We start from the raw sequence: 27,719 nt of genomic DNA on the forward strand, positions 1-27,719 counted from the left end.
CAGCACAGCATCTCCCAGTGGGAGACATGTGCTGCCTAAGGCTGGGGGCTGCCGAGAGACAGCCAAGTTTCTACCAAAGGCCAGGGGACTCTTGTGGGGCAGGGCTGGTGGGAAGAAACCAAGAAAGACCCACCTGGCTTCTAACCAGGAAGCCCCCTCCCAGGTCACTGGGCAGATCCCCACATGGCGCCCTCTAGGGCTGTGTCTTCGTTACTTACTGGAGTTCCAGGGGTCCTGGGCACTCCTTCAGAGTGGCACAGAGGTGAGTGAGGCTTGGGGGCTCCAGAGGACACTCACTGAGGCTGCAAAGGGGCAATGGGCAGGGCAGGGAATCAGAGAAAGCCCAGGGTCCCTGGCTAGCCCCAGGGGCTCTCTCCTTCTCCTATCATTCCTCACTCTAAGTAGGAGGCCACAGGCCCCTTCCCCTGTGGGGCACTCGCTACCCTCCCGAGTCTCCCCTGCAGCCCCCATTCCTCCTGCCCTGACAGCAACAGTGCAGGACCCTGAGTTCCCAGCTGCCCTTGTCAGTGACTCCCCAAGTCCTCCCCCCCCCCGCCCCCTCCAGAGCCCAGGCCACCATCCTCATTCACCTTGACCATTGAACACCCTCTGGGCTTCCACTCTTGCCTCCCTGCAATCCCTCTCCACCCCGCAAATGTCTCACATTTTAACACTGCAAATCTGACCAGGCCTCTCCCTGTTACCCTCTGTGGCTCCCCATTGCCCTGGGGCTAAAAGTGAAATTGAAATGTCCTTCCCAGGGCCTCACTTGCCTCCACTTTCCTGGAGGCCTGGAGAGAGGTGGGGCCAAGTCAGTGTCTCACAGCCTCTCATGGCAGAGCTTGCAGATGGGGAGTGCATTTGTGGGGAGAGAGGCCAACCCCTTTCTTTCTGGAAAATGGGTGTTCCCTAGAGCAGGTGGAGACCCCAGGCAGAGAGTGGCTGAGCTGCTCTGTTTGCTTCACAGAAATGTGGAATCTTCTCTCCAAGGAGAATGCGGGGCATGGGCCAGCTGAGCTGCCCCTCAGGGGTCAGAGCCCCCCCCACTCCCGCACCCCTCACACCCACCACTCTTTCTTTTCCTCTTCTCTTAAACTCCCTCTCTTCCCTCTATCCCAATCCCCAGCCCTAGCCCCTGCCAGCTCTGACCCCTCTGACGCCTCATCCCTGTTGTGGTTACCCCCAAACGAGAAGTGCTGGGACAGTACCAGAGGCTCCTGGGTATGCAGCGCCGACGGAACCCCAAGAACTCGGCTCCAGCTGGGAAGTCTGGTGAAGATCCAGTGGCCCATATATCCCTAGGAGGGGGATCATTTAGAAAGGAGAGTTCAGATCACCCCCATGGACTCCCAGCCCATATACCCCTAGGAGGGGGATCGTTTAGAAAGGAAAGCTCAGATCACCCACATTGGACTCCCAGCCCATATACCCCTAGGAGGGGGATCGTTTAGAAAGGAAAGCTCAGATCACCCACATTGGACTCCCAGCCCATATACCCCTAGGAGGGGGATCGTTTAGAAAGGAAAGCTCAGATCACCCACATTGGACTCCCAGACTTGGAAAGTCAGGGCTGGAAGGCATCTCAGAGACAATGAAGTCACTGGACCCTAGCTCAGTCCCTCATTGTTCAGATGGGAAAACTGAGGCTCAGGGAAGGGAAGCCCGAGTTAGAAAAGCCAGCAGCTTGTTCCTGTCCAGGTGAGCAGGCAGGAGGATCCAAGACAGAGCCTCTCTGACCATTGCTTGGCATCACGTGACTTCTGCCTCCCTGTACGACAGTTCTTTGGGCTTCAAGAACCTGGGGGTTCCCCAGAAACAGAGCTCCTATCCTGGGAAGCAAGACCACCCAGGCTTGAGCCACCCCTGGCTCCTGACAGCCCACCTGTGTAGCAGTGCCTTTTCTTGACACATTAGCTGTGGATTCTGTCTGCCCAGCCAGCTGCACCTGGGCCCACCCTATCCTCTGCCACTGCTCCCAGCTGAGGCCAAGAGGCCTGATCCCACTAGAGGGCAGCCGGGAACATCATGAAGAGCTAAACTAGTATTGGTTGTTTACTGCGAAGACATGGAAAATTTTTTTTCAGAGCACCAACGGCCCCTGCCTTCAGAGCGTGAAAGGGCAGTGACATGTATGAAGGGGTGAGTCTACAAAATTCCCCAAAAGGCAAAAGCACAAATGTTCTCCTGTCTCCTCCCACAATCTGCTGCAATCTGCTGGCACCTGCTCTGCTCTGGTACCTCTCCCAACCATATCCCTCCCTTCCTCCCATCTGCATTGCCTCCTTCCAAGGGGAAAACAGGGCAGTCGATTACTGACAATTTACAGGGCAGTTGGGGGTGGGGGCGGTGGTTACTGAAGTGGTGATTAAACCTAGTATGCCAGACCTGGGTGGTTTAACTGAAGACTGAGTAGTCAGCATGGGTCTGGGAGTGGGGGACCTGTAGCAGATGGGGACCAGAGTGGGAGGGGACTCCCCCACCCCGAGCATTCCCTTCTCACCTGCCTGTCTTGTCCCCTCTCAGGAGGATGTGTTGGCTCTCAAAGCTGGAAGCAAAGAGGAGGCAGCAGTTTGAAAATGGGCAAAGACCAACTTCCCTGGTAGTGGCAAGAATCCAGACTGGTCAGGGCAAAGAGGGCCTGGGGTGGCCTGCTTTCTCAGCAAACAAAAAACAGATCAAGCAACAATTACACGTATCAAGGCATGTGCAAAACACACCACTGACATTTCTCATTTGATTTCACAATGAACAATGAGGTAAGAAATTCTTCTTTGTTGTTGTTTCAAAGAAAGGGTCTCGCTCTATTGCCCAGGCTGGAGTGCAGTGGTGCAGTCATGGCTCACTGCAGCCTCAACCTTCCCCAGGCTCAACTGATCCTACCACCTCAGCCTCCCAAGTAGCCGGGATTACAGGCATGCCCCATGAACTGTCTAATTTTTGTATTTTTTGTAGAGATGGAGTTTTGCCATGTTGAGCAGGCTGGTCTCAAACTCCTGGGCTCAAACGATCCTCCTGCCTTAGCATCCCAAAGTGCTGGAATTACAGATGTGAGCCATTGTGCCTGACATTTTTTTTTCTTCGAGACAGAGTTTTGCTCTTTTGCCCAGGCTGGAGTGCAATGGTGTGATCACAACTCACTGCAGCTTCGATCTCCTGGGCCTAAGCAATCCTCTCACCTCAGCCTCCCAAGTAGGTGCATGCCATCATGCTTGGCTAATTTTAAAAGTTTCTATAGAGGTGGGGGTGGGTCTCACTATGTTGTCCAGGCTGGTCTCAAACTCCTAGGATCAAGTGATCCTCCTACCTTGGCCTCCCAAAATGCTGGGATTACAGGGGTGAGCCATAGTGCTTGGCCCCCAGATTTCTTAAAAGTCTCTGAGGACAATCCAAAGAATGAGTGAAGCAGAGTCAGTGAACTCTCTAATGGTGGATTTGGAGAAATTTGAGCATCCGTGAGGCCATACTTATTCATTCATTTGATCATTCATTCAGTGGACACCCATCACATGCTCTCTGGATCTGGCACTGCCCAAGGTGCTAAGGATGATAGTTCGGCATGAACTTGATGGATGAGGGGCTCACGTGGGAGCAGACGGCCTGTGGGATGGGGGAAAGAGGCAGGGCTGGGGGCGGAGAGGCACGCTCACCTGATGTCTAAGTGGAAGAGCCACTGCAGAGTGGAGAAGCACCGAGCCAAACCCAACACAGCATCCAGGGACAAACCGTTCTCACTGAGGCTGGAGATCATAGAAGTGGCACAATGCAGGTCACTCAGGACCCAAATACATCCTCTTTGTGGTCAGGGCACAGGGCAGGGGTCCTGGTCCCAGATGACAGAACCCACTGAACCCAAGATGGTCAGAGAGCGCCCCTTTCAAGTCCTCCTGGTGCAGATGGGGAAACAGAGTCCCAGAGAGAAGCAAGGTCTTGCCCAAGGTTATGAGACATGTTGGTGACAGAGCTGAGATGGGAACCCAGTGGATCCCTCGGTTTGTGATGGATCTGAGGAGTGCTTTCTGGCTGGAGCTGGGCCTCATTTTCTCCACCTGATAAGGGAGGGGTGGTGCCCAGTACAGAATGAAAATGTGGGGTCTCTTGTTCAGAAAGCAGGAACAAAGTGTCTCCTTTCTTTCAGGGTCTCCTGTCAACTTGTCATTGTTTTCTATTTACTATTTAATGCTGCACTCTCCTCCCACGGGGACACGGGTAGGGCGAGTGTGGACCCTCACAGCACCAGGTCACGAGTCCAGAGTAATAAGAAGGTCACACGAGGATGTGCTAAAACCTCCAGTCTTCATGTAATTTGCCTGCAATTGTTAGGCCTTCCTTCCTTCCCAGGTGCAGGCCCTGAACAGGAACCAAGGCAACTCCCTTCCTTCCCAGCATTGCACAAAAAGAGGGTGTGAGCAGAGGATCCTTAGGCCACAGCACTCATTCCAGAGACTGTAGCCACCAACAGAGGCCACGCCTGCAATTTATGTATTTACAGACTGGGAACCAGGAGCTCAGAGAGGGGATGTAACTTGCCCAAAGTCACACAGCAAAGCGTGTGTCACAGAGCCAGCCTGGAATATAGTACCTGTGACCTCTTCCCGGGGCTCCTCTGGCTTTGGCCCAGAGAGCTTGGGAGGAGGGAGCACTCTCTGAGCCAAAAGGACCGAGGGCATTTAGGGACCAAGAACTCTGGTACATTGCAGGCAAACTTTGGGGACTGCTCCCACACACTCTCTGCCAGGTACTCAGGGCTCCTTGGCAGCCCTGGGTACCCTGCTTGAATGTCCTCTCTGGTACAAACCCTCCCTGCCTACCCTGACCGTACCCCAGCTAACAGCCCCAGCCCCTTCCGGCACCCCAGGGCCAGAACAACAGCTGCCAGCCGTTAGTCATACTTCGCACCCACACCTGCCCTCCCCAGGGTGGCCTCAGAAAGCCTGTTCAGAGCTGCAGAGACAGGTTCCAGAAGCGAAACCTTGAATCAGAAGTGGGATTATTGAGTCACAGACTCTCTGAGTAAGAATCATCTATTAGTTAGCCTTCACTGAGCACTTACATTGTGTTAGGGGCAATTTTCATGCATTTTCTGATTTAATCTTTACAGTAACCCCAGGAAGGATGGGGATGGGACAGAGAATGCTCCCCCTACTCCCCCCCACCCCCCCGTCCAACCCCAGCCTCAGAGGCTCTGCCTAGCGGGTTACTCACTTCAAGGACTGCAGAGCTCCCAGCCCTGGGAGCAGCTGAGCCAGCCGGGTTGCACCTTCATCCCCCAGAGCATTGCCTGAGAAGCTGGGGTGGGGAGAAGGGAGGGGAGAACATCAGCAGGTGGGGAGTGGGTTGCTGGCAGCATGGTCCCTGCATTCCAGTTACTCAACTTCCTGAAACTGGACATAGCCCCGGGCTGCCAGGCCAGATCTCAGCAGATCTTGCGTGGGCAGCTGTTGTCTCCCCCAGGTTCTTATTCTGAGGTTCATGGACCCCTGGGGGACCAGGGGTGAGCCTCCAAGTGTGTCAGACATGGGGGATCTGTATTTTGGGAGGAAGAGTCACAACTTTCACCAGATTCTCCAAGGGGTTTCTGATTTCAGCAGAGAAAGAACAGTTGATCTAAATCTTAAAAACCAAACACAAACAAAACACTAACTCACTGTAATTGGCCCCACCCACCCACCTTCCAACATACAAACCACTCACTCGAGGTGGAGGTGACCGAAGTGGCAGCTTCCTCCCAGAGCCTTGCAGAGCTGCTCTAAGTGCTTTGCTTGGAGGCCACAATGTGTCAGCCTGCCCAGGGGCAAAACCACAGCCCTGCATGTCCCGCGGAACAGAGGCGGGAAGGAGCCGCTTTCCCACCCCCCAGACACAGAGGCAGAAAAAGAGGCTTGCAGGAGAGGAGGGACTGGGATGCATCTGGCACCCAGACAGATGGACAAAGAGGGACTAACACACCCCACACCCATAGGATGTCACAGATAGACAGAGGGTGGGCAGAGACACAGACGGAAGGAAACCAAGACACAGAGAGATTCAGAGAGAGAGCAGATCAGAGGAAGACAGATAAGACTGAAATAACAGATAAATAAACTGATAAAACAGAAATATACAATGAGAGAGGGAAGAAATGAGAGAAAGAGGCAGAGGGACTTAGGGAGATTGGGACAGACACAGACCAAGAGAGAAGGCAGGAAGAGTGCTGGTGGGAGCCCCCATGCCCTGGCCCCAGGATCGTGAGAGAAGGAGCCCAGTGCTCCCCTTCACCTCTTTTCAGAGTCCCCACAACCCCTCAGCTGCTGGGGGTCAGGGAGCTAAGGGGAGTGGGGTCCCCTGGGCTTGAGAAGGTGGTTGAGGGGGCTGCCTTGTGAGCCCTGTCCGGGGTGGGTTGGGCAGGGGAGGTAGGAGGTAGGGAAGCCAGGCCATGACTCCTGGACACAGCGGGTCAGGCGTCCTTCAGGGAGCACGTGGGGCCTAGGCACAGGTTTGGGAGCAGGATCTGAGCAGGGGAAGGGAAGGGGCTGGAATCACACACAGGGCTGGAGGCCATCACTGTACCTCATCCTTCGGGAGCTCAGAGGCAGCTCAGAGGGCATCTGGAGCATGAGGCTGTCAAGAAATGCAGCCCTGGAGGGACATCACCACGGCCAGGCTGAGCAAAGGCCATGTCTGCCATCTCCAGAATCCATTCTCAGCCTGGCCTTCCACCACTGAGCCCTATACTCCACTTAGAGTCAATCAGACCTTGGTGCCAATTTGGCATCTCCACTTCCTGGTTGTGTGACCCTGGACAAATCACAGCCTCTCACTGGGAGACTGCATGTGAACCGCCTTAGTTTGGTGCTTGGTGCATACATGGCAAGTGCTCAATTAACCTTGACTGCTATTATCATTCATCTCATCCTCCTCCGCATCTGTGCTTCAGAGAGGTCAGCCCCGGCTCGAATCGAGCCTTCAGTAGTTCACACTCTACAGAAGAGATTGTGGGTCGGCTTCGGGAGCGAAGAGCTGAGTCTCCGCCCATGTGCTAGGCTGGGGCAATCAGGGACCCTAATGGGTCCTTGTGCGAAAGGGATCCAGAAGTTCCGATCAAGACCAGAGCTACAGGCCAGACAATCCCCTGGGTTCAGGCTGGAGGGCTCCAGTCTCCCAGCATCCCCCTGGCATGCTGTCTATTTCCTAAACACTGGGGCTCCTTTCAGGTACCAAGAGAGGTGGAGGTGGTCTGGCTTTGGACCCTCCCGCTTTGGGGCTGCATCCTTTGCCAAGCCTGCTCAATTCCCGCTCTTCCGTGAATTTGTCCAGGTCACCGTGGCAGTTCACTGGCACTGCCCAGCTGTGGAGGGCAGAGAGGGGAATGTCCCTGACTGAGCGTGGAGTTGGGGTGAAATCGGGCCCTACCTCTCCTGGGGCCCCTCCTGTTCCTCTGGCTCCTGGGCAAACATGAAGACCACAGTTTTGTGCCGCAGGCTGTGAAAAGAAAAGAGGGGTGAGGAAGCAAGAGGTTATTGGCTCCCTGTTGCTATTTCTTTTTGAGACAGAGTCTCACTCTGTTGCCCAAGCTGGTGTGCAGTGGTGCAATCATGGTTCACTGAAGCCTCCACCTCCTTGGCTGAAGCAATCCTCCCACTTCAGCCTCCCGAGTAGCTGGGATTACAGGCTTGTGCCATCACGCCCAGCTAATTTAAAAAAAAAAAAAAAAAAAAAAGCATGTAGAGACAGAGTCTATGTTGTCTAGTCTGGTCTCGAACTTCTGGGCTCAAGTGATCCTCCTACCTTGGCTTCCCAAAGTGCTGGGATGATAGGTGTAAGCCACCGTGGCTGGCCTGTCACTTTTTACCCTTGGCCCGGGAGGACCTCTCAAGTGCTATCCCCCTGCCTCCAGCTGTAGCCACTTCCTCTGACTCCCCTGTGACTTCCTCTGAGCTTTCCGAGGGCTGAAATCTTTCTACCACAGATATTTCACAAATGTATCTATTGCCTAAATAAGCCCCATTTCCTGGCAAGTCTTAAAAGAAAACAAATTATGTGCTCTCTCTTTTAGCCCCAGGCTGAACCCCCATCTCTCTGCTAGTCAGGGTTCTGTCTGTACTCAAAGTATGTGTGGATTACCCCTGGTAACCTTTGGAGTAGGTCCGTCAAACCTTCCTTTTTCTAGTGCAATAATTTTTGTCTTACAAAAATGGGATTAAATTATAGATTCTCTTTTTAAACATTAGTTTTTTAAGGGCTAGAAGAAGGGGTGACAAATAATTATTGATACTTGATCATTATTGATGGGAACAGATTATACCATGCTGTCTCGCTCTCTCTCTCTTTTTTTTTTTTTAATTTGAGATGGAGTCTCGCTCTGTCTCCCAGGCTGGAGTGCAGTTGCGTAATCTCGACTCACTGCAACCTCTGTCTCCCAGGTTCCAGCGATTCTTCTGCCTCAGCCTCTCGAGTAGCTGCAGTTACAGGTGCACGCCACCATGCCCAGCTAGTTTTTGTATTTTTAGTAGAGACGGGGTTTCACCCTGTTGGCCAGGCTGGTCTTGAACTCCTGACCTCAGGTGATCCACCTGCCTCAGCCTCCCAAAGTGCTGGGATTACAGCATGAGCCACAGCACCTGGCCCAGATTATACCATTCTTTCTGCCATTGCGTATCTTGAAAAGCTTTATTATAATCTTTTATAATCTTTTAAGATGATGACTTAACATTTTTATGTTTGGCCTGGTGCAGTGGTTCATACCTACAATCCTTGCTCTTTGGGAGGCCAGGGCAGGAGGATTATGTGAGCTCAGGAATTTGAGAACAGCCTTGTCAATATAGCAAGACCCTGTCTCTACAAAAAATAAAAAAAATTGCCAGGCACAGTGACTCATGACTGTAATCCCAGCACTTTGGGAGACTGAGAGAGATGGATTGCTGAGCCCAGGATTTGGAGGTTAAAGTGAGCTATGATTGTGTCACTACACTCCAGCCTTGGTAACAGAGCAAGATCCTGTCTCCAAAGAAATTTCTTTATGTTTACTTAATAACCCCCTGTCACCCTCCATATTAAAACTGCAACTATGTTATCATTTATTTTCCTGGTTCCACTGAGTTCTCTCTGGAAGTAACTTAGTCTAACTAATATCCCTTGGTTAAACATTCCAGTTATTTTCATTTTTTTTCCTGTTATAACCAGAGTCTATGTTGTCTAGTCTGGTCTCGAACTTCTGGGCTCAAGGTGTAGGTGAACTTCCCTACAGCTGAATGTGTTTGCACAATCATGATAATTTATTTAGTATAAGTTCCTGGGATTGAACAGGGCATCGCTCGGAATGCACTAGGGACCCTTTATTGAATCATCATATACAGTGAACTGAGGTCCCCTCATCTACCTTTTGGGTGAATCGGCTTCCCTCTCCTCCCTTGAGGGGTGTTTAAAGCAGGGACCACCCTACTCGTTTGAGAATGAGGCTTTCCTCCGAGTGGGAACTGAGTTGACATTAATCAGCATCCATCTTCACCTCCCCATACTCAACAGCGAGACTTACAGAAATAGGATTGGGTTCCCTAATGGCAGGGCCTGGGTCTGTGAATGGGGTAGGGGGTCACATGTCGCTTGTCAGTTGTGCAAGTCATGGACTGACAGTCTGCTCTCAGGAGAAACAGTCAGGGACTGAGGGAAGCCACACGGAGCAGGTCCTTGGCCTGATCTCCAGGGAGCTTTGGCCCACTGGAGAGTTTGGGCTGGAGACTTGTGCCCTCTGCCCTGTCATTGGCCACTCCAGGTTAGTGGAAAGCGGAGGTTGTACCCTCCCAGGCATCTCTGACTCTTATCTGCCAAGGGTAATTCTCCAGAGGTATAAACTGTGAGCAGCCTATATCCGCAGCAGCTAGGAAGGGGGTGCTGGCTGTAACGGGGTCTGGGTGGGACAGCAGCAGCATCTTCTGCCGGTCCCAAGGCTTGGGCCCAGAAGGAATTCCAAGGGTTTTAGAGAGAGCATGATGGGGGGTTGGGTACTGTGGTCTGGGGGAGCTCCCACCTGATATGCAGTTCTGCCAGGGTCCAGCATGCACTCACGGCCCTCAGCACACAATGAACCCCGGCCAGAGAAAGCCCGTTGTCGCTGAGGCTGTGGAGAGCAGAAGGCAGCTGTTGGCATGTGGCTGAGGTCCCCAGCCCCAGCCAGCTCTAGCCCCTCCTCGTGGCTCAGCAGCTTGCTGGCTGTCACTCCTGGATGTCCTGGGTCCCTTGCCAGGGGATCTCAAAGGATTCTGGTGCATATGAGTGAGCCAAGAAATGCACGATACCCCCACCCCACTCAGAGAATAAAGTTGTCCAGCTTGACAGCAAGAACTCAGTGTTTTTACCTCTCTGACCCCCAGTTTCCTCATCTGTAAAATAACCACCATTTTCTGAGCCCTGAGTGTACCAGACTCTGTACAAAAGGCTTTGTACATATGTGGTTTCATGTCATCCCATTTTACAGAGGGGGAAACTGAGACCCAGAGACATTCAATTACTTTCTCAGGGTCACAAAGCTACTAAGTGACAGAGCCAGGATTGAAATCCAAAGCCGAGGCCCCAAATCACCGCTACCCAATCTCAACTCTCCCCAACCCCAACCCACACTTGATCTAAGACCCCCAAGACACCCCCACCCAAACATCACCCCCACCCCACGCAACACCACAGCACACCCAGCAGCCTAATAGCCTTCCTTTCCATCTCACCACCCCTCACACCAACAGTGTATCCCCACAGGAACACACCACTCCCTACCCCAGCACCCCAGCATGACACCTCCCCAGTGCAAAACCCCACCCCACCCTACTCCAGGGCTGCTACAAAGATGAATTGGAATGCAAGCCACTGATGTACAGTAAACGCATTTTATACATGTAAGGGTGCTGGATGATTGGACTAAGAGAGTGGCTCATGCCAGAGGTGAAGGCAAGGCATGGTTGAACCATCTTGACTCTGCTGGAGTTGGGAGGAAGCAGGGGTGGCAGTGGATCAGCACCCTTACTGCTGATTGTGAACACAGGGGCCACCTGGGGCTCTACAGGGCCTTCCCTGGTACCCAGCGGTGGGGTGGACAACTCACTCCAGCTTCCTGGCGATGTGCAGCTGGGATGCAGCCTCTGCCATCAGCCGACAGCCTTCGTCTTCCAGCTGGTTCCCTGAGAGGCTGAGACAGAGGTGCCCAATGCACGTACTGTGGGGCTGGAGTCGTCCCTCAATCCCCATCACTTACTCTTTCTTTGCTGACTTTAGTCAAAGCATCACTCTCAGGAATGAACCTTGATAATAACTGAAATCAACAGACTGCATACCACATGCCTGGCAACATCTTCGGTGCTTCTGTGACTTTTGGCCTATTTCGTCCTCATGGTGCCGATGATGTAGGCACTGTAATTATCCTCACCTTACTGATGAGTAAACTGAAGTGCAGAGTAGTTAAGGCACCTGCTCGAGGGTGAACCTGGATTTGAACCCAGGCAGCCTGCCTTCGAGGTCCCACCCTCAACTCTTCCTTTATGCTGCAAGCTACATAACTGCTTTTTGTGATAAACTTCATGATTATGGGGGCATCTGACCTAGTCTGGGGGTCGGGGATGGCTTCTTTGATGCTTAAGGTACTTGACTGAAAGAACTAGAAGGAGTTCAGTAGGTAAAAGGCAGGAGAGAGATGGAGGAAGGGTGTTCCTGGTGGTAGAAGCAGTACAGTCAAAGGTCCTGTGGCATAACCCATACAAGGACCTGAAAGAGAGCCAGTGTGTCTGCATTGGAAGGATGGGGTCAGATGGGGTTTGGGAGGGTGGGGGCAGGGTTCTGGACCACCTGGGAGTTTAGAATGTGGGCTTTATGCTGAGCAGTGGGAAAGAGTGAAGGGGGCAGGCATCAGTGAAATGTAATCTACTCTCTGCCAAGTGGAAGTGGCCAGGGTGAAAGCAGGGAAGCCAGCAAGGAGGGCAAGGCGAGGAGTCATCCACATAAGAGATGAGGGTGGGTTGGACTAGAAAGGTGGAGGAAAAGAGGATAGTTTTGAGCACTGCCAGTAGGTCCATCTGGAGGGACTAAATGTGGGAGAAGGGCAAGGGGGATAGGAGGTGGCTGTGTAACCAGGCGTGTGATGGGGCTGTTTCTGCAGGTGCCGGCACTTGGGGAGGGGCATGCTCAGTGCTGGTGAGGCAGGTAGAAGTGTGTGAGCTTCTTAAAAAACCGGCCGGGTGCGGTGGCTCAAGCCTGTAATCCCAGCACTTTGGGAGGCCGAGATGGGCGGATCACGAGGTCAGGAGATCGAGACCATCCTGGCTAACACGGTGAAACCCCGTCTCTACTAAAAAATACAAAAAACTAGCCGGGCGCGGTGGCGGGCGCCTGTAGTCCCAGCTACTCGGGAGGCTGAGGCAGGAGAATGGCGTGAACCCGGGAGGCGGAGCTTGCAGTGAGCTGAGATCCGGCCACTGCACTCCAGCCTGGGCGGCAGAGCGAGACTCCGTCTCAAAAAAAAAAAAAAAAAAAAAAAAACCATCTGCAGCCGGGCGTGGTGGCTCACGCCTGTAATCCCAGCACTTCAGGAGCCAGAGGCGGGCGGATCACAAGGTCAGGAGATGGAGACCATCCCAGCTAACACAGTGAAACTCCGTCTCTACTAAAAATACAAAAACAAATTAGCCGGGCATGGTGGCGGGCACCTGTAGTCCCAGCTACTTGGGAGGCTGAGGCAGGAGAATGGTGTGAACCCAGGAGGTAGAGCTTGCAGTGAGCCGAGATTGCGCCACTGCACTCCAGCCTGGGCAACAGAGCGAGACTCCGTCTCAAAAACAAAAAAACAAACAAAACAAAATAAAAAAAAAAAAACCCTAATTCCATCCTGGTTCTCCCAACGGGACGAGGTCCAGGATCAAGAGGTGATCACGATGGCAACCCTCACCCCATCCATCTTCCCCTGAGCTGGGGCCACTCGCCCCAGAACACATCATGTCATTCCATCCTCTGCCTTCATGTTCACTTGGAGGTTTCCTGGAGGGGCGCCCCTCCTAGGGACGTGACAGAGCCTCCATCCATCCCCAAGCACTACTGTCATCGGCTCCAGCCAGGGGCTGGATGTCATGGGAATTTCTCCATCCTGAAAAAAGAAGGTTATCCCACTCTACTCTGGGAGAAGGATGAAGGGGGTGGGGGGGAACCCTGAGGTTTGGAAGGCAGACCCAGGTGTGGTGGGGTTTCTACTTGGCAGATCTCAGCAAGAGAGGTAGCAGTGGTTATGAGGATGAGGCTGGGAGCCAGACTGTCTGGGCTTGAACCCTAGCCTAGACTCTTCCTACCTGTGTGGCCCTGAGCAAGTTTACCTTTCTGCAGCTTAACTTCCTCCTCTATAAAACGTGGACAGTAACAGTGCTTACATCACAGAGATGTGAGGAGTGAATGAGAGGAGGCATGTACAGTCCCTAGCACAGCACCTGACCCAGGGCAAGTGCTGAATAGTAGCAGCTGTTATAATGATCTGATTCCCCCAAATTCTTCATGAGGCAGCATATCCCTCCCCCACACCACCCACCCAAAGGCGAGGCCCTGCCCACCCCCTTCAACCTCCTTTCCTGGCTCCTACCCCAGGGCTTCCCGTGATACTCACTCCACTTCCTCCAGGTGAGGGCCTTCCTGGAGCAAGGCTATGAGGGTCTCTGCATCGTGGACCTGGAGCTGACACTTCTGCAGCCTTGGGTAGGAATGGGGGACAGAAGGGCTCAGGGCAAACAGCTACTCCAGGGCCCCTCCAGCTTCCAGTGCTGGGGAGTCAGGGGGCCCACAGAACTGGGTCTAATCTTGGCCATACCTCTTAATAGCTGGGTGATCTTGAGCAAGGGACTTAACCTGTCTGAGACTCAGTTTCCTCCTCCCTCAAAGGGGAAAAATAACATGTACTTCACAGATATTCTAAAGGAATTACAGTGAGGTAAAGGATATAAAACTTCTAGCACAATGCCTGGCATATATATAGCCAGGGTCCAAAGTTGCAGCTATTGTTGTTATTATTGTTGTTATTATGACAGATGCTCCCTATTCGAGCCAGGATGGGCACCACACCCGGCTAATCCTTTCCCTGTCCCTCATCTGCTTTCCCCTTTATCCTCCCTGCCCCTGCTTTCCCTTGCCTGGGACTTTCCCCCACATCATATCCCCCTCCTAAGGCAATAGATCCCTCCAAGGTACCTGAGTGTCAGGCTTCTGCTCTGAGCCCCTTTCCTCTGGCCGTCACTTTCCTGCAGGTCTGGAGCTCTGGCAAAAACAAATCAAACACTGGCCTGGGCTCAGGCATCCAGGGCTTGGTGGATCAAGCCTCTTTCCTTGGCTTCTAGAGGCTGAAGACCCTGAAGCACAACTCAAAGTGAGTTGGTAACAAAGAAGATTGCTTACAGATGCCCAAGGTGTGATTCAGCAGAGCAGGAGGGGCAAAAGGTTTGAGGTGAAATGGAACCTTTATTCAAATTTTGGCTCTGTGGTGTATAGCCATGTGGCCTTGGGCAAGTCACTGCCGTTGGCTCCCTTTTCTCTTTTCTAAAACGAGATGACAACATCTGACACATAGGTACCTGAAGGATTGAATGAGACAATGTACGTCCAAGTACCCAGCATAGGTGTAAAATCAAAGTTTAGTAAACAGAAGCTGCTATTGTGGATGATGTGATGGTCTCCATTTGTGGATGTGTTGTCTGTGGTTCGGAAGGCAGGGAGCATGAACTGTATGCAGTGAGTCCAGGCTATGGTAAACCACAGACTCTCCCCCACTGGGCTAAGGGAGTGTTAGGGGATGCAGGGAAGCTAGGACATTATGAGCCAGGTTTCACAGACTTTTTGGATTGGTGCCAACCATTTTTTTTTTTTTAGAGATAGGGTCCCACTCAGTCCCTAGGCTGGAGTGCAGTGGCTCTATCCTAGTTCACTGCAGCCTCAAACTCCTGGGCTCAAGTGATCCTCCCACCCTGGCTTCCTGAGCAACTGGTACTATAGGAGTGAATCACCATATCCAGCTATTCTATTTTTCTTTTTTTTTGTAGAGATGGAGGTCTCACTTTGTTGCCCAGGCTGGTCTTGAACTCCTAGCTTCAAGTGATCCTGCTCCCTCAGCCTCTCAAAGTGCCGGGGTTACACACATGAGCCACCATGCCAGCCTGTTTAATAGAACTTTCTGCAATGATGGAAATGTCCTGGCATCTGTACCACTCGCTATGGGAGCCACTAGTCACCTACAGCCATTGTGCAGTTGAAGTATAGCTAATGTGACTAATGAACTGAAAATTTCATTTTGCTTAATTTTAATTTATTTAAATTTAAATAGCCATATGGGGCTAGTGGCTATCCTATTGAACATCACAGCTTTAAGCAGTTGGAGGGGAAAGAAAGTGACACTGGTCCTAGCGGGTCATTTTTTGAGACAGAGTCTCTCTCTGTCGCCCAGGCTAGAGTACAGTGGTGTGATAATGGCTCAAGCTCCTAGGCTCAAGCGATCCTCCCAACCTCAGCATCCTGAGTAGCTGGGACTACAGGCATGCACCACCACTCCTGGCTAATTTTTTTTTAGAGATGGGGTCTTGCTATGTTGCCCAGGCTTGTCTTGAACACCTGGACTCAAGATATCCTCCTGCCTTGGCATCCCAAAGTGCTAGGATTACAGGCATGAGCCACCGCACCCAGCAACATTGGTCCTACCTTACCAGGTCATTATACAGGCAAGGAAATTGAGACCCAGAGAAGGGAAAGAGATTGCTCAGGGGCATACATACATCTGTCTCTGAGTCTTAGCCAGGAGAGCAAAGTGTGGGAGAGCACAGCTGTGATGGTCTTTTAGGGAAAAGCAGCTTCCTTGTCTTGGCCCATCCAAGACTGGCCAAGCTGGAATCCATGCACAGCTGGAATAGCCAGCATTTGACTGCCCACTGCACGCCAACAGTGCTCTAAACTCCTTAAGTGTAGTAACTCACTTAATTCTCAGAACAACCCTGAGATGTAGGCACCATCATTGCCCTCCCTGCCTTTTTTCAGTTGTAAGGACTTTCCCAGAGTTTTCACCACCTAGTAATGCCAGTCTTACAGTATCTTTATGTCATCCCCAAGCGTTTGCCTTCCTCTGAGACTTCTGGGGATGCTTCCTTCCCCAGGGACCAGATGTGGTCTGGACACGCTAGAGGAAGTCAAAATCCTTTGCCAACCTAAGCAGTAATTCATTCCTCAGTGCAGCAGTGCAGGAAGAATCCCCATATCCCAGCTCTTCCTAGTCTCTTGGTCACCTTTCCCCTCAACTGCCTGAGCCCAATTGCTTCTAAAGATAGTCCCAGACCCACTGCCTCTTGGCTTCTTACCTTTGTAGCTCTGCAGTTGTCTCTGTGGGCGGGGAAAGAAGGAAGATGAGGTCCGCCTTCCTGCAGGATCAGATACCAAACCATGAAACCCAGGGACTGGAAACCAGCACATCACCCATCACAGGCACACCCTTTTCTGCCCCAAATGTCCAAACATCCAGATGAAGCTGATTTTGCAATTGACAGGGAAACGTAACAGAACCAGCAAAAGTGCTTCAAATCAGGCATGTGAAATACTGATTATGTCTTTGCTTGATGAATCCTGCAAGAGTCTTTTAAAAAGTCATAAAAACAATTTTCAAAGAAATATAATAAAAATTAAGGATTCTGTGAGTTTTTTCTTTCTTTTTAAATTTGAGATGGAGATCTCACTCTGTTACTCAGGCTCGAGTGCAGTGGTGTGTTCACTCCTCACTGCAGCCTCAACCTCCAGGGCTCAAGCAATCCCACCTCAGCCTCCCAAGTAGCTGGAACCACAGGCATGCACCACCATGCCCCACTGATTTTGTTCATTTTTTGTAGAGACTATGTTGCCCAGGTTAGTCTTGAACTCCTGAGCTCAAATAATCCTCTTGCCTCAGCCTTCCACAGTGTTGGAATTACAGGCATGAGCCACTGGGCCAGGCTTAAATTTTTTAACAGAAATTTTTATGATTAAGAAGCATGACACCTAACCTACCCCTTGATCCAAACTGGCTATGTTGGTTCAGCACCATGGAGGGCAACACATGGCTAACTATTCCTTAGGCTATGCCTGTGCTTCGTAGACTTATTGACTCATTCCCTTATCCACCTATCCATCCATCCATCCATCCATCCATCCATCCATCCATCCATCCATCCATCCATCTTTTCATACACCCGTCCATCTTTTCAGCTAGCCATCTATCCATTCATCCATCCATTCATCTATCCATCCATCCATCTTTTCATCCATCCATCTTTCCATCCATCCATCTTTCCATCCATCCATCCATCCATCCACCATCCATTCATCTTTTCATCCACCCATCCATCTTTTCATCCATCCATCCATCTATCCAACCATCCATCCATCTTTTCATCCACCCATCTATCTTTTCATCCATCCATCCATCCATCCATCCATCCATCCATCTTTACATTCACCCATCTATCTTTCCATCTATCCATCCATCAATTCATCTTTTCATCCATCCATTAATTCAATATATACCAAGTACCAGGTGCCAAGCCTGAGCTAGGTTCTGAAGGTAGAGCTGTGAGTAAAACAGTAGGGCATGCACAGATTTATCTTGCAGACGAGGGGCCTCCTCCATTTCCCATCCCACTTTCCCCTCCCCTTTTCTCAAGGCCCTGAAGGCCAAGATCCCCTTCCTTCTGCTCACCTGGCCTGAAGCATCCTGATGGTAGGACACGTGACTGCCACCCTTGCCAAGCAGAGTAGGGTTGATACGCAGACGCTGTTGCCGCTCAGGCTGCATGATTGTGGCAAAGGTGTCAGGAGTGGAATTCCCTATCCCATGGGCCCCAGACCTTCCTTGCCTTGTAAGGGTGTGGGGTGACTCAGGCATAGAGAGGGACTGGGCTGCAGGGGCAGTGGAAAGATCACTTACTCAAGCTTCCGGAGCCGTGGTAGGTGAGGGAGAACCTCCACGATGTTTAGCACCACCTGGTCACTGAGCTGGTTGTCCCGAAAACTGCAAGGAGACGAAGGCCCAGTCTCTCTACCCTGGGGTTGGGGCACTTGCAAGCCCCAGTTAGCAAGTGACAGGATGGCCACCCTCATGTGGGAGATATAAGACAGGGGCCCAGAAAGAGCTGATGACCTGCTCGCTGGATTCCAACAGGCACAGCTAGGAGGAAAGGCCCTCCGCTGGCCTCACTTCTGGGTCTATTTGGTTCCTGTAGGGAAGATTTTGCCTGGTGGCTCAAGGAATCTAGAAGAGAGACTGATGGCCTCTTCATGAAGTGCAATGAGGAGACCCAGCACCCTGCTCCCAGGGCTTATGTCTGGGATGTGTCTGAGGCCCGCAGGCAATGAGTAAAGTCTAGACTGGGATGCTGCAGGTGTCGCTTCCAGTCTCAGCTGTGGCCCTGACTCACCCAGAGCCCTGAGCCAAGCACATTCCTCTCTGACCCCACTTTCCCCACCTGTTCACAAGTCAGCCCTGCCTGGGTTCCTAGCTGGGGAGACTGATGAGCTGAGGGGAGTGAGGGTGATTGAGAACAATGGTAGGTGATGGGAGACAAAATTAAAGTCACCCTCAATAGCCAGGAAAAAGTGTCAACAAGTTCAATACTTCTGAACCCTTGCCTAATCACTGTTCACAGATGCCCAGCCGAGACGACAATAGGGACTGTGGTCCAACTTATTATTTTCACTCAACAAGTGAACCTTAGTGACAGGCTGCATCTGTGTGGATGAAGGAGTGCCTTCTCTAAATGTCATAAAAGTGCCATATAAATTAGCAGCGTCCTGCCAGTGAGGAGAGTCACTGGTCCCACTACTCCCCATGGTACTCAGTCCCAGACACAGGGCAGGAGTATATTTGTGCATATGAGCTTAGTTAGTTACAGTGTGCTGGCATCTAAATGTGTACATGCAGTTAACTGTATATGTGTGTGCTGCATACATGTGCACACCTATGAGTGGGCATGTGTGGGTGCATATTCTTGCATGTGCCTGTGTACTTCTGTGCAAGTGTAGACACGTGTGCACAAATGTGAAGGTGTGCAGTGCTTCATGTAGTTATGTGTACCCACAGTGCCTGATTCCTGCCTACGCACTGCCATTCCTTCTCCTGGGATTGCAGAAAGAGGGATAACATAAGGGATAACTTAACACTTATGCTCCTCCAAGATGGTCCAAAATTTTAGATGAAGGAAGCCTTCCTCTGGGGACTCTGGGAGCCTTGGGTTTGGACTCAGCCCTACTGAGTACTTGGACTGATGCCTTCCCTCTCTGGGTCTCAGTGAAAAACTACTGGTCAGACTTGGAGGAACATGCAGGCCCCAGGCAGGCCCCAGGGGGACTCTGGGACCTGGGCAGTGACTCATCTCCCCAGCCAGTGAGCCCTCCTGGAGACCACTCACCTGACTTCTTCCAGCTGTGGACAGAGAGGCAAAGCTTTCACCAGGTGGCTGATGCCTCGGGCAGTGATCTTACTTCCTGCTAACCTACAGAGTAAGCAAAGATGGTAGGGAGGAACGAGGAGGGGAAAAGGGCGAGGCCAGGAATCTGCCTTGTGTAGGATTAAGGAGAGGGAGGAGAGTACCAGGCATCCCCAGCTGAAGACCCTTCTCAGCTCCAAGGCCTGGCTCACCCCAGCATCTGCAGTCTCCTCATTGTCGGCAAGCTCCTGGAGAGGGCTTCTGCAAAGGCATCTCCACACTTCCTGCTCTTAAAACTGCCATGAGAAGAAGCAAAGTGTCAGAGGATCAGTGCTGGGCAGAGCTGAGAAGTCATCGCCACTCCCTCAGACAGATGGGGCTTAATGCAGTAGTAGTAACAAATACATATTATGGCCGAGACTTCTAATCGTCCACCAAAGCCCATTCTCCACTTCATCTACAGCAATAGAGCTATTGTGAGGAACATGGTTTCCCAGCCAGAGATCACATTTCCCAGCCTCCCTTGCAGCTCAGTGTGGCCAGGTGACTATGTTCTCACCAACGGAATGTGAGTGGAAGGGATGTGTCCTAGTTCTAGGACTGAACTTTAATGCATTGGCATGTTCCTCCATGCTCTTTCCCTGTTCCCAAGCCAGAGCACAGATATACCCATGACCTAGCTTTGACTGTGCAGATAGGATTCCCAAGGGGATAATGAAGCAAAATGGGAGGGACCTGGGTCCCTGCATGACTGCGTGGAGTTGAGCCATTCCATTGACCTGGACCACCTACCTCTGACTCTTCCATGAGAGAGAAATAAAAGTCTACATTATTTAACCTTCTGTATTTGGGGAGGAGGTTTCTCTGTTACTACAGTCTAGCCTTTTCTCTAGCTAATATGCACACTGAGCCTTTGCTCTGTGCCAGGCACTGTGCTACAAAGTGTTTTTTCATGCATTATCCCATCTCATTCTCGCAATGACCATATGAGTTGGCTATTGTTACAGATTCGTTTTAGGAATGGAGAAGCTCTGGCCTAGACAGTGCGCATGTGTGTGCTCCACGCACCTGCCCAAAGTCCAACAGCCTCTATCGACACAGCCTGGATCTGAGGCTTCAGCCCATGATTAACAGACAGAGATTGAGAATCCAGAAACCACAGAAAAGAGGAGGGTCCATTTGGACTCCAGAGGTCCTGTCAAGGCATGGAGCTTCCTCTCTTGCATTGCAAGCCATTCTGTTCTGATATTCAAGATTCCTATCCAGTCCCCTTGGCAGAGGTCTGCCAGACTGGTTGGCTTCTGCTCCCCCAAAAGCCCAGTCCCCTCCCCGGGCCTCCTCCACTCTTACTCACCTGAGATTCTCTATCTGCCCACAGCCTACCAGAGCCTCAGGGCAGTGGGGCTCCAGGGGACAGCCATCAAAATCCAGGTGGATGGGGGCCTCCCTGTGCTCTAGGATGTTGGTCAGGGTGGCCAGGTCGGTGCAGGTCAGTGGGAAATTGTGGAAGGGTAGTTGATAGGGGAGGCTTTGTGCAGTGAGACTGGCCAGCTCAGGCTCCTGTGTCTCATTCACACAGTGACACAGCTCTACAACCTTTGGCCCTGTGAGCTTGCGGGTGGCCAACTTCTTCAACACCTGCACTACGGCAGCCTGCTTGGTGCCCACGCAGTCCTCATTGCCCTGCGCCAGGTGACTAAGAAAGGGGCGGCAGGTGCAGGATGCCAGGCCCGCCAGGAAGGTGGGGAGGTGGTCTGAGAGGTCCAGTCTAGCTTTGGTCCTCTGTACCCAGCGGGAATGGAGGGTAACATGCTGGGTAAGTGTGTCTTTGTCCACCTTGGGGCTGGCCATCAGGTGCAGGGCAGCAAGAAATTCCTGCAGGCTGACGTGGGTGAAAGCATAGCCTGTCTGCTGGTGCCCAGGGCCTGTGCGGACGCAGAAGGAGGTCAGCAGGCTGTGAGTGGCCCCAAAGGCTATCAAGGGTGGAGCAATATCTTTTGCATAGAAGATAACCTTCCCTGTCTCCAGGCCCCTCAGGGCCACCTCCCCCAGGTCCAGCAGGGATGTGGTGGGCAAGTGCCCACGGGGGCTGAGGGCGAGCACCATCTGCATATACAGCTGAGTCATGGTGGGCAGGAGGGCCACAGACTGGCCTGGGGCATGGTCAGGAAGCAGATGGTGGAGGCAGAGACAGGCGACTTGGCACAGTGCAGGCACCGCACACAGGCTTCGGAGACGCCCATTTGTCTGTAACTCCGCCAGGGCCCCCTCCTGCAACGGCTGGGCGCTGAAGAAGTGATTCACATATTCTTCCACCCGTGGCCCATCAAAGCCCAGCATGTAGACCGTGGCTGCCTCTGCAGGGAGGCAGGCGGGCAGCTTCCCTGGACGGGAGGTGGCCATCACTCGGCAGCCAGGCAGGAGGGTCCCACGGCAGAGACGGGAGAAAAGGGTGAGGACTGAGCCTGGGCCATCAGGACCCATAGGCTGGAGGGCCTCATCTAGCCCATCAAAGATCAGCAGGACTTGGTCAGCGTTCTTCTCCAGGTACTGGAAGACAGCATCAGGGTCCGACTCAGGGCTTAGGTACAGATCAAAAAGGAGCTGGGACAGTGTCAGGAACCTCGTGATCAAGTTGAGTTGGCGGAATTCAAAAAGGAACAGGGCCTGGAAACAGTCCAGATGGCCCTCTGCCCACTTCTGGCAGAGCCGGTGGGCCAGCGTAGTCTTGCCCATGCCGGCCTTCCCCAAAAGCACGGTCACCCTTGGGCCCTTGTTAACCCTGGTGTTGAAGAGGTCCGAGATGCTCACGTCAGTGCCATCTTCCACCTTGAGGTCCCCCATAATGGCCCCCTCCTGAGTGTCTAAGGATGCTGTGGCCCGGCGCAGGATTGGAGGTACATAGACCTGGTGGAGGGCGTGGGGCTGCCCTGACCCAGGGATTCGGCTTCCATAGCGCTGTTGGGCAGAGGTCCGCAGGAGCTGCAGGTAGTTCTTGGCCAACTCTGCAAGGTGCAGGGACATGGCATGAGGACAGGACCCCCTGGCCCTCTGCTCATGTCTTCTTGCCCCAGTATTGGGCTGTTGGGAGCCTCTAGCCCTAGGTGTGTATGTATGATGGGATGAGGGTGGGGGTGTCAAGAGCACCACAGGTGGATCTGTGCCACCCCAGCTTCCAGGAGGAATCAGTTCTAAGGGAGCACAGGCTCTCTGGTAGCTATTTAAACAGGCAGGTGGGAATGGAGAAGTGTGGGTCGTGGTTCTATCCATTCTGCAACAGTACACGTGTTGTAAGGGTTCAGTAAGATGCGGGGAGGGGAATAGGGCACCTCCTTTGCAACATCTCTTTTTTTTTCCTTTTTTTTTCCTCCCAGAGACAGAGTCTCAGTCTGTTGCCCAGGCTGGAGTGCAGTGGCATGATCCTAGCTTACTGCAGCAGCAAACTCCTGGTCTCAAGTGATCCTCCTGCCTCAGCCTCCTGAGTAGCTGGGACTATAGGTGCACACCACCACACCCAGCTAATTTTTGTATTTTTAGTAGAGGCAAGATTTTGTTATGTTGGCCAGGCTGGTATTGAATTCCTGGGATCAACTGATCCACCCGCCTCAGCCCTCCAAAGTGCTGGGATTATAGGTGTGAGCCACCGCACCTGGCCCCTTTGCAATATCTTATTGAAACAACCTCTTTCTGTGATATCTGGATCCCAGTGCCCCTTCCCAATATTTCAGTTCTGCAATGCCCAGGGGTGAGCACTAACAACCTGTAGGCCTAGGCGTTACTGATCAGAACTGTGGGAGCTGGGCCCCTACAGTGCCAGATGCTAACCCTTTAATTCCTGGGTCATTGAGAGGTCTCAGGTGACCCAGGGAAAGGGCTGGGGCTGCTTTTGGGGGAACCCTAGGGGGAGAGGCCAAGGTAGTGGCCTATTTTGAGTGGATGTGAATCCTCTGGTTATGGCCATGGTTGGCAGCAGTGGGGACAGAGAGGGCTCCTGTTAGTGGGACAACTAGTGGAGAATGAGGACCATTCTGAGAACTGGTCAAGAATGAGAGAAGTCCCCTCTCCTCTCACTGGCCTGGCCTGCCCTAAGCAGCTCCCCATGGGCCCCCAGGGCCTCTGTCTTGGGGGTTTCTCCCAGGCCTCCTCACCCCTCCCCATCCCTGCTCACCCCCAAATTGGTCTCCTCCCTGGGTCTCCTTCAACACTGAGGACATAGGGTGTCCCTGGAAGAGCCTGGATGGTGAAGCTGAGACCTGTATGGTGCTTCCAGCTCCTCCAGCGGAGCCCTCTCAAGAGAAGTCCCCATGCAGCCAGATGGGTGGGGAGACCGCTGCCAGCCCAGCCTTCTCCTCTGCCTGTGCAGGACCTCCAGTCCTTTTCTCCCGGAAACTTGTGAGACAAGAGTCACTGGGCCTCTGGAGGCTTGTTGGCAGGGGACAAGGTCCAGGGTCCAGGTCCTGGCCCCCAGGCAACCCCATCTCTCTGTTTAGGTTCCTCCCCACACTGGTACCCACCTAACTGCTGCTTCCTGCACTGCTTCCGGCGGGGTGAGGACCCACAGCTCTGATGTGGGCGCTTCAGGCCTGAAAAAGCAAAGATGGGGTGGAGGAGCCGGGTCTGGGGATCTGGGCTGAGGGGGTACCCAGAACCTTTGGGGAACTCCAGTGCACAGACAGGTGGCAGGCAGCCAAGTGCAGGGACTGGAAAGGCAGGCAGCAGGCAGAGGCTGGGTCAACATCAGCTTCTATTTGCAGAGGGGACTTCTAGGCCCCCCATTGGGAGGTGGATGTTCTGGGCCTGGCAGTCTTGCAGTCCAGGATGCAGGAAGCATGGCTGACAGCCAACAGCCCCCAGAAACACTCAGCTCCAAGCACTAAATGGCCATCTGTCCATCAGGGAAGGACCAAGCTCTATGGAAGCCACCGCTGGTCATATAAGTGAAGTTCCCAGTGAGTTTGGCTGGGCCTGCAACCTCCCTCCTGTGTTAGTGTTTTATCATCCCAATTTCTTATCACCCACATTTCCTTACTTCCCTTAATGATTTCCTGAGTCTTGTCTCATTGCATGGATTTTCAAGAATCACTTTAATGCCTTTCTGAAAGAGTTTGAGAAAAGGAAGAAGGAAAACAAGAAAGAAGGGGACCAAGAAACGAAGGGAGGGAGAAAGGAAAGAGGACTCAGGAAAAAATTTTAAGAAGTCAAGCAGGGTCCTCCTACAGCTCCCACAGCTAAGCTAAGTGACCAATAGGAACAGCCCCTGGAGCAGGGCCCTGGGCTCCTTGCCCAGCTAAGAGGCTGGAACCAGTTCGAGAGCACTTCAATATCTTAACAAATCCTATATTAAAAAGGGACTCACTGGTCAAATATCAATCAGATCTGGTTACAGCCATGAGACAATGATGCCAGTTCGGTGATATAGGCCTATTGCACCAGGGACTTGGACAGTTTTGATTCACTAGGGAGCTGAGATTACAGGGTGGGTTTTCTGTTGGCATTACTGCCAGGCACAGTGATAATTAAAGTCAATGCTTCTGTAGAAATCAAGGTGCCGAGACGAAAGTGTGACCCATGAATCAGTAGGTGGTCATTATTTAATCACCGGCCCTTCTGAGCTCCTTCAGAAAATCAGTCAAAGGCACCCCCAGTGAAGACACCAGCTGTGGGTGAGTGTCAAGTCCAAGGTGTACAAGTGAAGCCTGATGCTTTGGGGCTGGGAGATGAGGCCCTGCGAGTTGAGGACAGGAAAGTGAGAACAGGCTTCCCGAGGGGCTCCAGGTTAGACCCTTGAGAATTGGTAACAGGACAAGCCAAAGCCTTGAAAGTCACAGCAGGAGGAGGTGGGGCTGGGAGACACAGTTAGGGGCTTGACACACTTGCAAAAGGGTCAGGGACAGACGAGGAGCATGGCCTATGAGAAATGGCTGTGACCAGCCACCTCCAGCCTCCTCCAGCTTGGAAGTGGGGACTTCACAGTGCTCACCACCCCCTTCCCACCCCCCAACTCCAGTTCTCACCTTGATGGAGCTGAGATTCAGGTAGGCTTTTCCCCTCAGCTCCCAGCTGGCTGGTGAACCCTGCAAAAGAGGGGAGAGTGTAATGTGGTATGGGGCTGTCGTGGGATGCTGGTGACCAGCTCTGGCCTGGTGCCTGGCTCAGGGCTCATCCCACAGGGTGGGTACCCAGCAAAGAAGAAATAAACTGAACACTCAGTTATCTGTCGTGGAGAAAATGTGGTGATGAGCTTTGAAGGCAGTGGTGGGCAGAAACGTGTATATGCAAGTGCATGCAAGTTGATGTATGTGTGTGCACAGGCGTGCATGTGTTATGCATGTGTATATGGGTTTATGCACATACCCACATGTATACACACTGTGTGTACCTGCATATGTCTGCACATGTGTGCGTGTGCCGCCCAGCCTCCTGCGTGTCCGACACTGCCTTGAAGTAGAGTTCTTAAGTGAGTTCCCATTTTCTCTCCAAGGACGCTGTTGCCCCTCAATGTCCTGTGTTTCCCCTCAGTGCTGTGCAAACAGAAGATGCCCAAGAAATCCCCACGGAACTGAACAGAGTTAAACCTGACTATCTACCAGCAGAAGGCAGAAGGCGCTCCCCGTCACTCTTTCTGACCATGTTGCAAAACAAACGAACAAAACACCTCTAGCCAGGTGTGATGGCTCACATCTGTAATCCCAGCACTTTGGGAGGCCAAGGGAGGAGGATCACTTAAGGCCAGGAGTTCAAGACCAGCCTGGGCAACAAAGTGATGTCCTGTCTCTAGAAAAAAATGAGAAATCAGCCTAATGTGGCGGCGTGCACCTATAGTTCTACTGCAGTCCAAGCTACTTGGGAGGCTGAAGTGGGAAGGATCACCTGAGTCCTGGAGCTGGATGCTGTAGTGAGCTATGATTGTGCCACTGTGCTCCAGCCTAGGCAACAGAGCAAGACCCTGTCTCAAAAATAAAAAACAAATAAACAACAAAAACCAACAAGAATAACAACAAAAAACAACCTCCCCTACCAAAAAAGAAAGAAAGAAAGCTCTCGGGTATTATGGGCTATGTGGGATTTTGTGGCTGGAAGCAGTCACTCAGCAATTCAAGCAATTCGAGTGAGGCCAGGTGGAAGGAGGGGTCCTCCAGGCCCCAGCAGATTTGGGCGCATTAGGGAATTTGTTCTGGGAAATGTCCAGAAATACAGAATTGAGATCCTGACTCGGTTACACCCTGTCTGTGACTCAGGTGGGTCCCTGGCCTCCCCCTGACTCCATGACACAGGTGCTGGCCTGGCTGCTTTGCGTCTCTCACACCTGCCCTTACCATCATCACAGCCAAAAGTACTCAGCAGCAGCACCTCGAGTTCCAGAGGCACCTCCAGCTGCATGCACACACAATGAATGAAAGACTGCCAGGTGGCCGAACCCTGGACATGCAGCTTGTTGAGTTGTAGGATGACTCTCTGTTCAGGGTCCAAGGTCTCGTTCCTGGAATCCAGGTCTGTGTTGGGGAGGAAGAACTTCATCTTGGCGTTCAGCCATTCTGGGTCTTTGCTGAGCAGCCTCACAAGACAGCTCCACAGGTTCTTGTTGCCGAGCTGGAGGTCAATGGGGTCCATAAGGAGCCGGCCCTGGAAGGACAGGGAAGATAGGTGAGTTGAGGGGGACAGGTAAACTGGGGGCAGATGAGCTGAGGGACAGGGGAACTGGGGGGGAGGTGAGTTGGGGACAGGTAAACTGGGGGCAGATGAGCTGGGGGACAGGGGACCTGGGGGCAGATGAACTGGGGACAGGGGAACTGGGGGGAAGGTGAGCTGGGGGACAGAGGAACTGGGGGGAGGTGAGCTGAGAGACAGGGGAACTGGGGGACAGGGGAGCTTGGGCACAGGTGAGCAGGAGACAGGCGAGCTAGGAGGAAAATGAACTGGGGGACAGGTGAACTTAGGGCAGGCAAGTGAGCTGGGGGCAGGGGGACTGGAGGGAAGATGAGCTGGGGAACCAGTGAGCTGGAGGACAAGTGAATTGGGGGCAGGTGATTTGGGGGACAGGGGAGCTGGGAGGAAGATTAGATGGAGAACAGGTGAGTTGCGGGGCACGTGACTTGAGGGCAGGTGAGTTGGGGACAGGTGAACTAGGGGGAAGGTGATCTGGGGAAGGTGAGTTGGGGGATAGGGGAGCTTCTGGGGAAGTCAAGCAGTCAAGAACCACTCCCTACATCTGAGCAACAAAAAATAGGCAGGGAAGTGGCCTCTCCATGGAGTCTTGATGTCTCTGCCCAGGAATTGGCTCCAGAGATCAGTCTGTTT

General features: G+C 52.5%; 3 protein-coding genes across 7 annotated transcripts in view; 1 reads left to right on the top strand and 2 right to left on the bottom strand.

Annotated features, from left to right (window-relative positions):
• The window catches only part of CX3CL1 (C-X3-C motif chemokine ligand 1), a 338,913-nt gene extending 324,775 nt beyond the window's left edge, over positions 1–14,138 (bottom strand). Inside the window, exon 1 of the mRNA XM_050773024.1 lies at positions 14,134–14,138. The gene's annotated coding sequence lies outside the window, so the exon portion shown is untranslated. The remainder of the gene's footprint in view (positions 1–14,133) is intronic.
• NLRC5 (NLR family CARD domain containing 5) overlaps positions 1–27,719 on the bottom strand; it is a 92,901-nt gene that overhangs the window by 34,016 nt on the left and 31,166 nt on the right. For 4 of the 5 annotated variants that reach the window (XR_007721868.1, XM_050772866.1, XM_050772864.1 and 1 more), the window contains exons 3-23: positions 26,738–27,044; positions 25,436–25,495; positions 23,936–24,004; positions 20,776–22,426; positions 19,634–19,717; positions 19,404–19,487; positions 17,924–18,007; positions 17,696–17,785; positions 16,329–16,388; positions 14,182–14,247; positions 13,604–13,687; positions 11,069–11,152; positions 10,004–10,093; positions 7,390–7,458; positions 6,547–6,615; positions 5,692–5,781; positions 5,203–5,286; positions 3,648–3,737; positions 2,501–2,545; positions 1,209–1,298; positions 219–302 (exon numbers count right to left, since the gene is read on the bottom strand). Coding sequence is in view for 4 of the 5 variants with exons in the window: in XM_050772866.1 (XP_050628823.1) it covers positions 219–302; positions 1,209–1,298; positions 2,501–2,545; positions 3,648–3,737; positions 5,203–5,286; positions 5,692–5,781; positions 6,547–6,615; positions 7,390–7,458; positions 10,004–10,093; positions 11,069–11,152; positions 13,604–13,687; positions 14,182–14,247; positions 16,329–16,388; positions 17,696–17,785; positions 17,924–18,007; positions 19,404–19,487; positions 19,634–19,717; positions 20,776–22,426; positions 23,936–24,004; positions 25,436–25,495; positions 26,738–27,032 (3,422 nt within the window). In the remaining variant the exon portion in view is untranslated. The other variant, XM_050772867.1, reaches the window with a different exon arrangement.
• The window catches only part of LOC126943899 (metallothionein-1E-like), a 374,938-nt gene continuing 374,343 nt past the window's right edge, over positions 27,125–27,719 (top strand). Inside the window, exon 1 of the mRNA XM_050773126.1 lies at positions 27,125–27,128. The gene's annotated coding sequence lies outside the window, so the exon portion shown is untranslated. The remainder of the gene's footprint in view (positions 27,129–27,719) is intronic.

Source organism: Macaca thibetana, chromosome 20 (genome assembly GCF_024542745.1).
Source record: "Macaca thibetana thibetana isolate TM-01 chromosome 20, ASM2454274v1, whole genome shotgun sequence".
NCBI classification, from domain to species: domain Eukaryota; kingdom Metazoa; phylum Chordata; class Mammalia; order Primates; family Cercopithecidae; genus Macaca; species Macaca thibetana.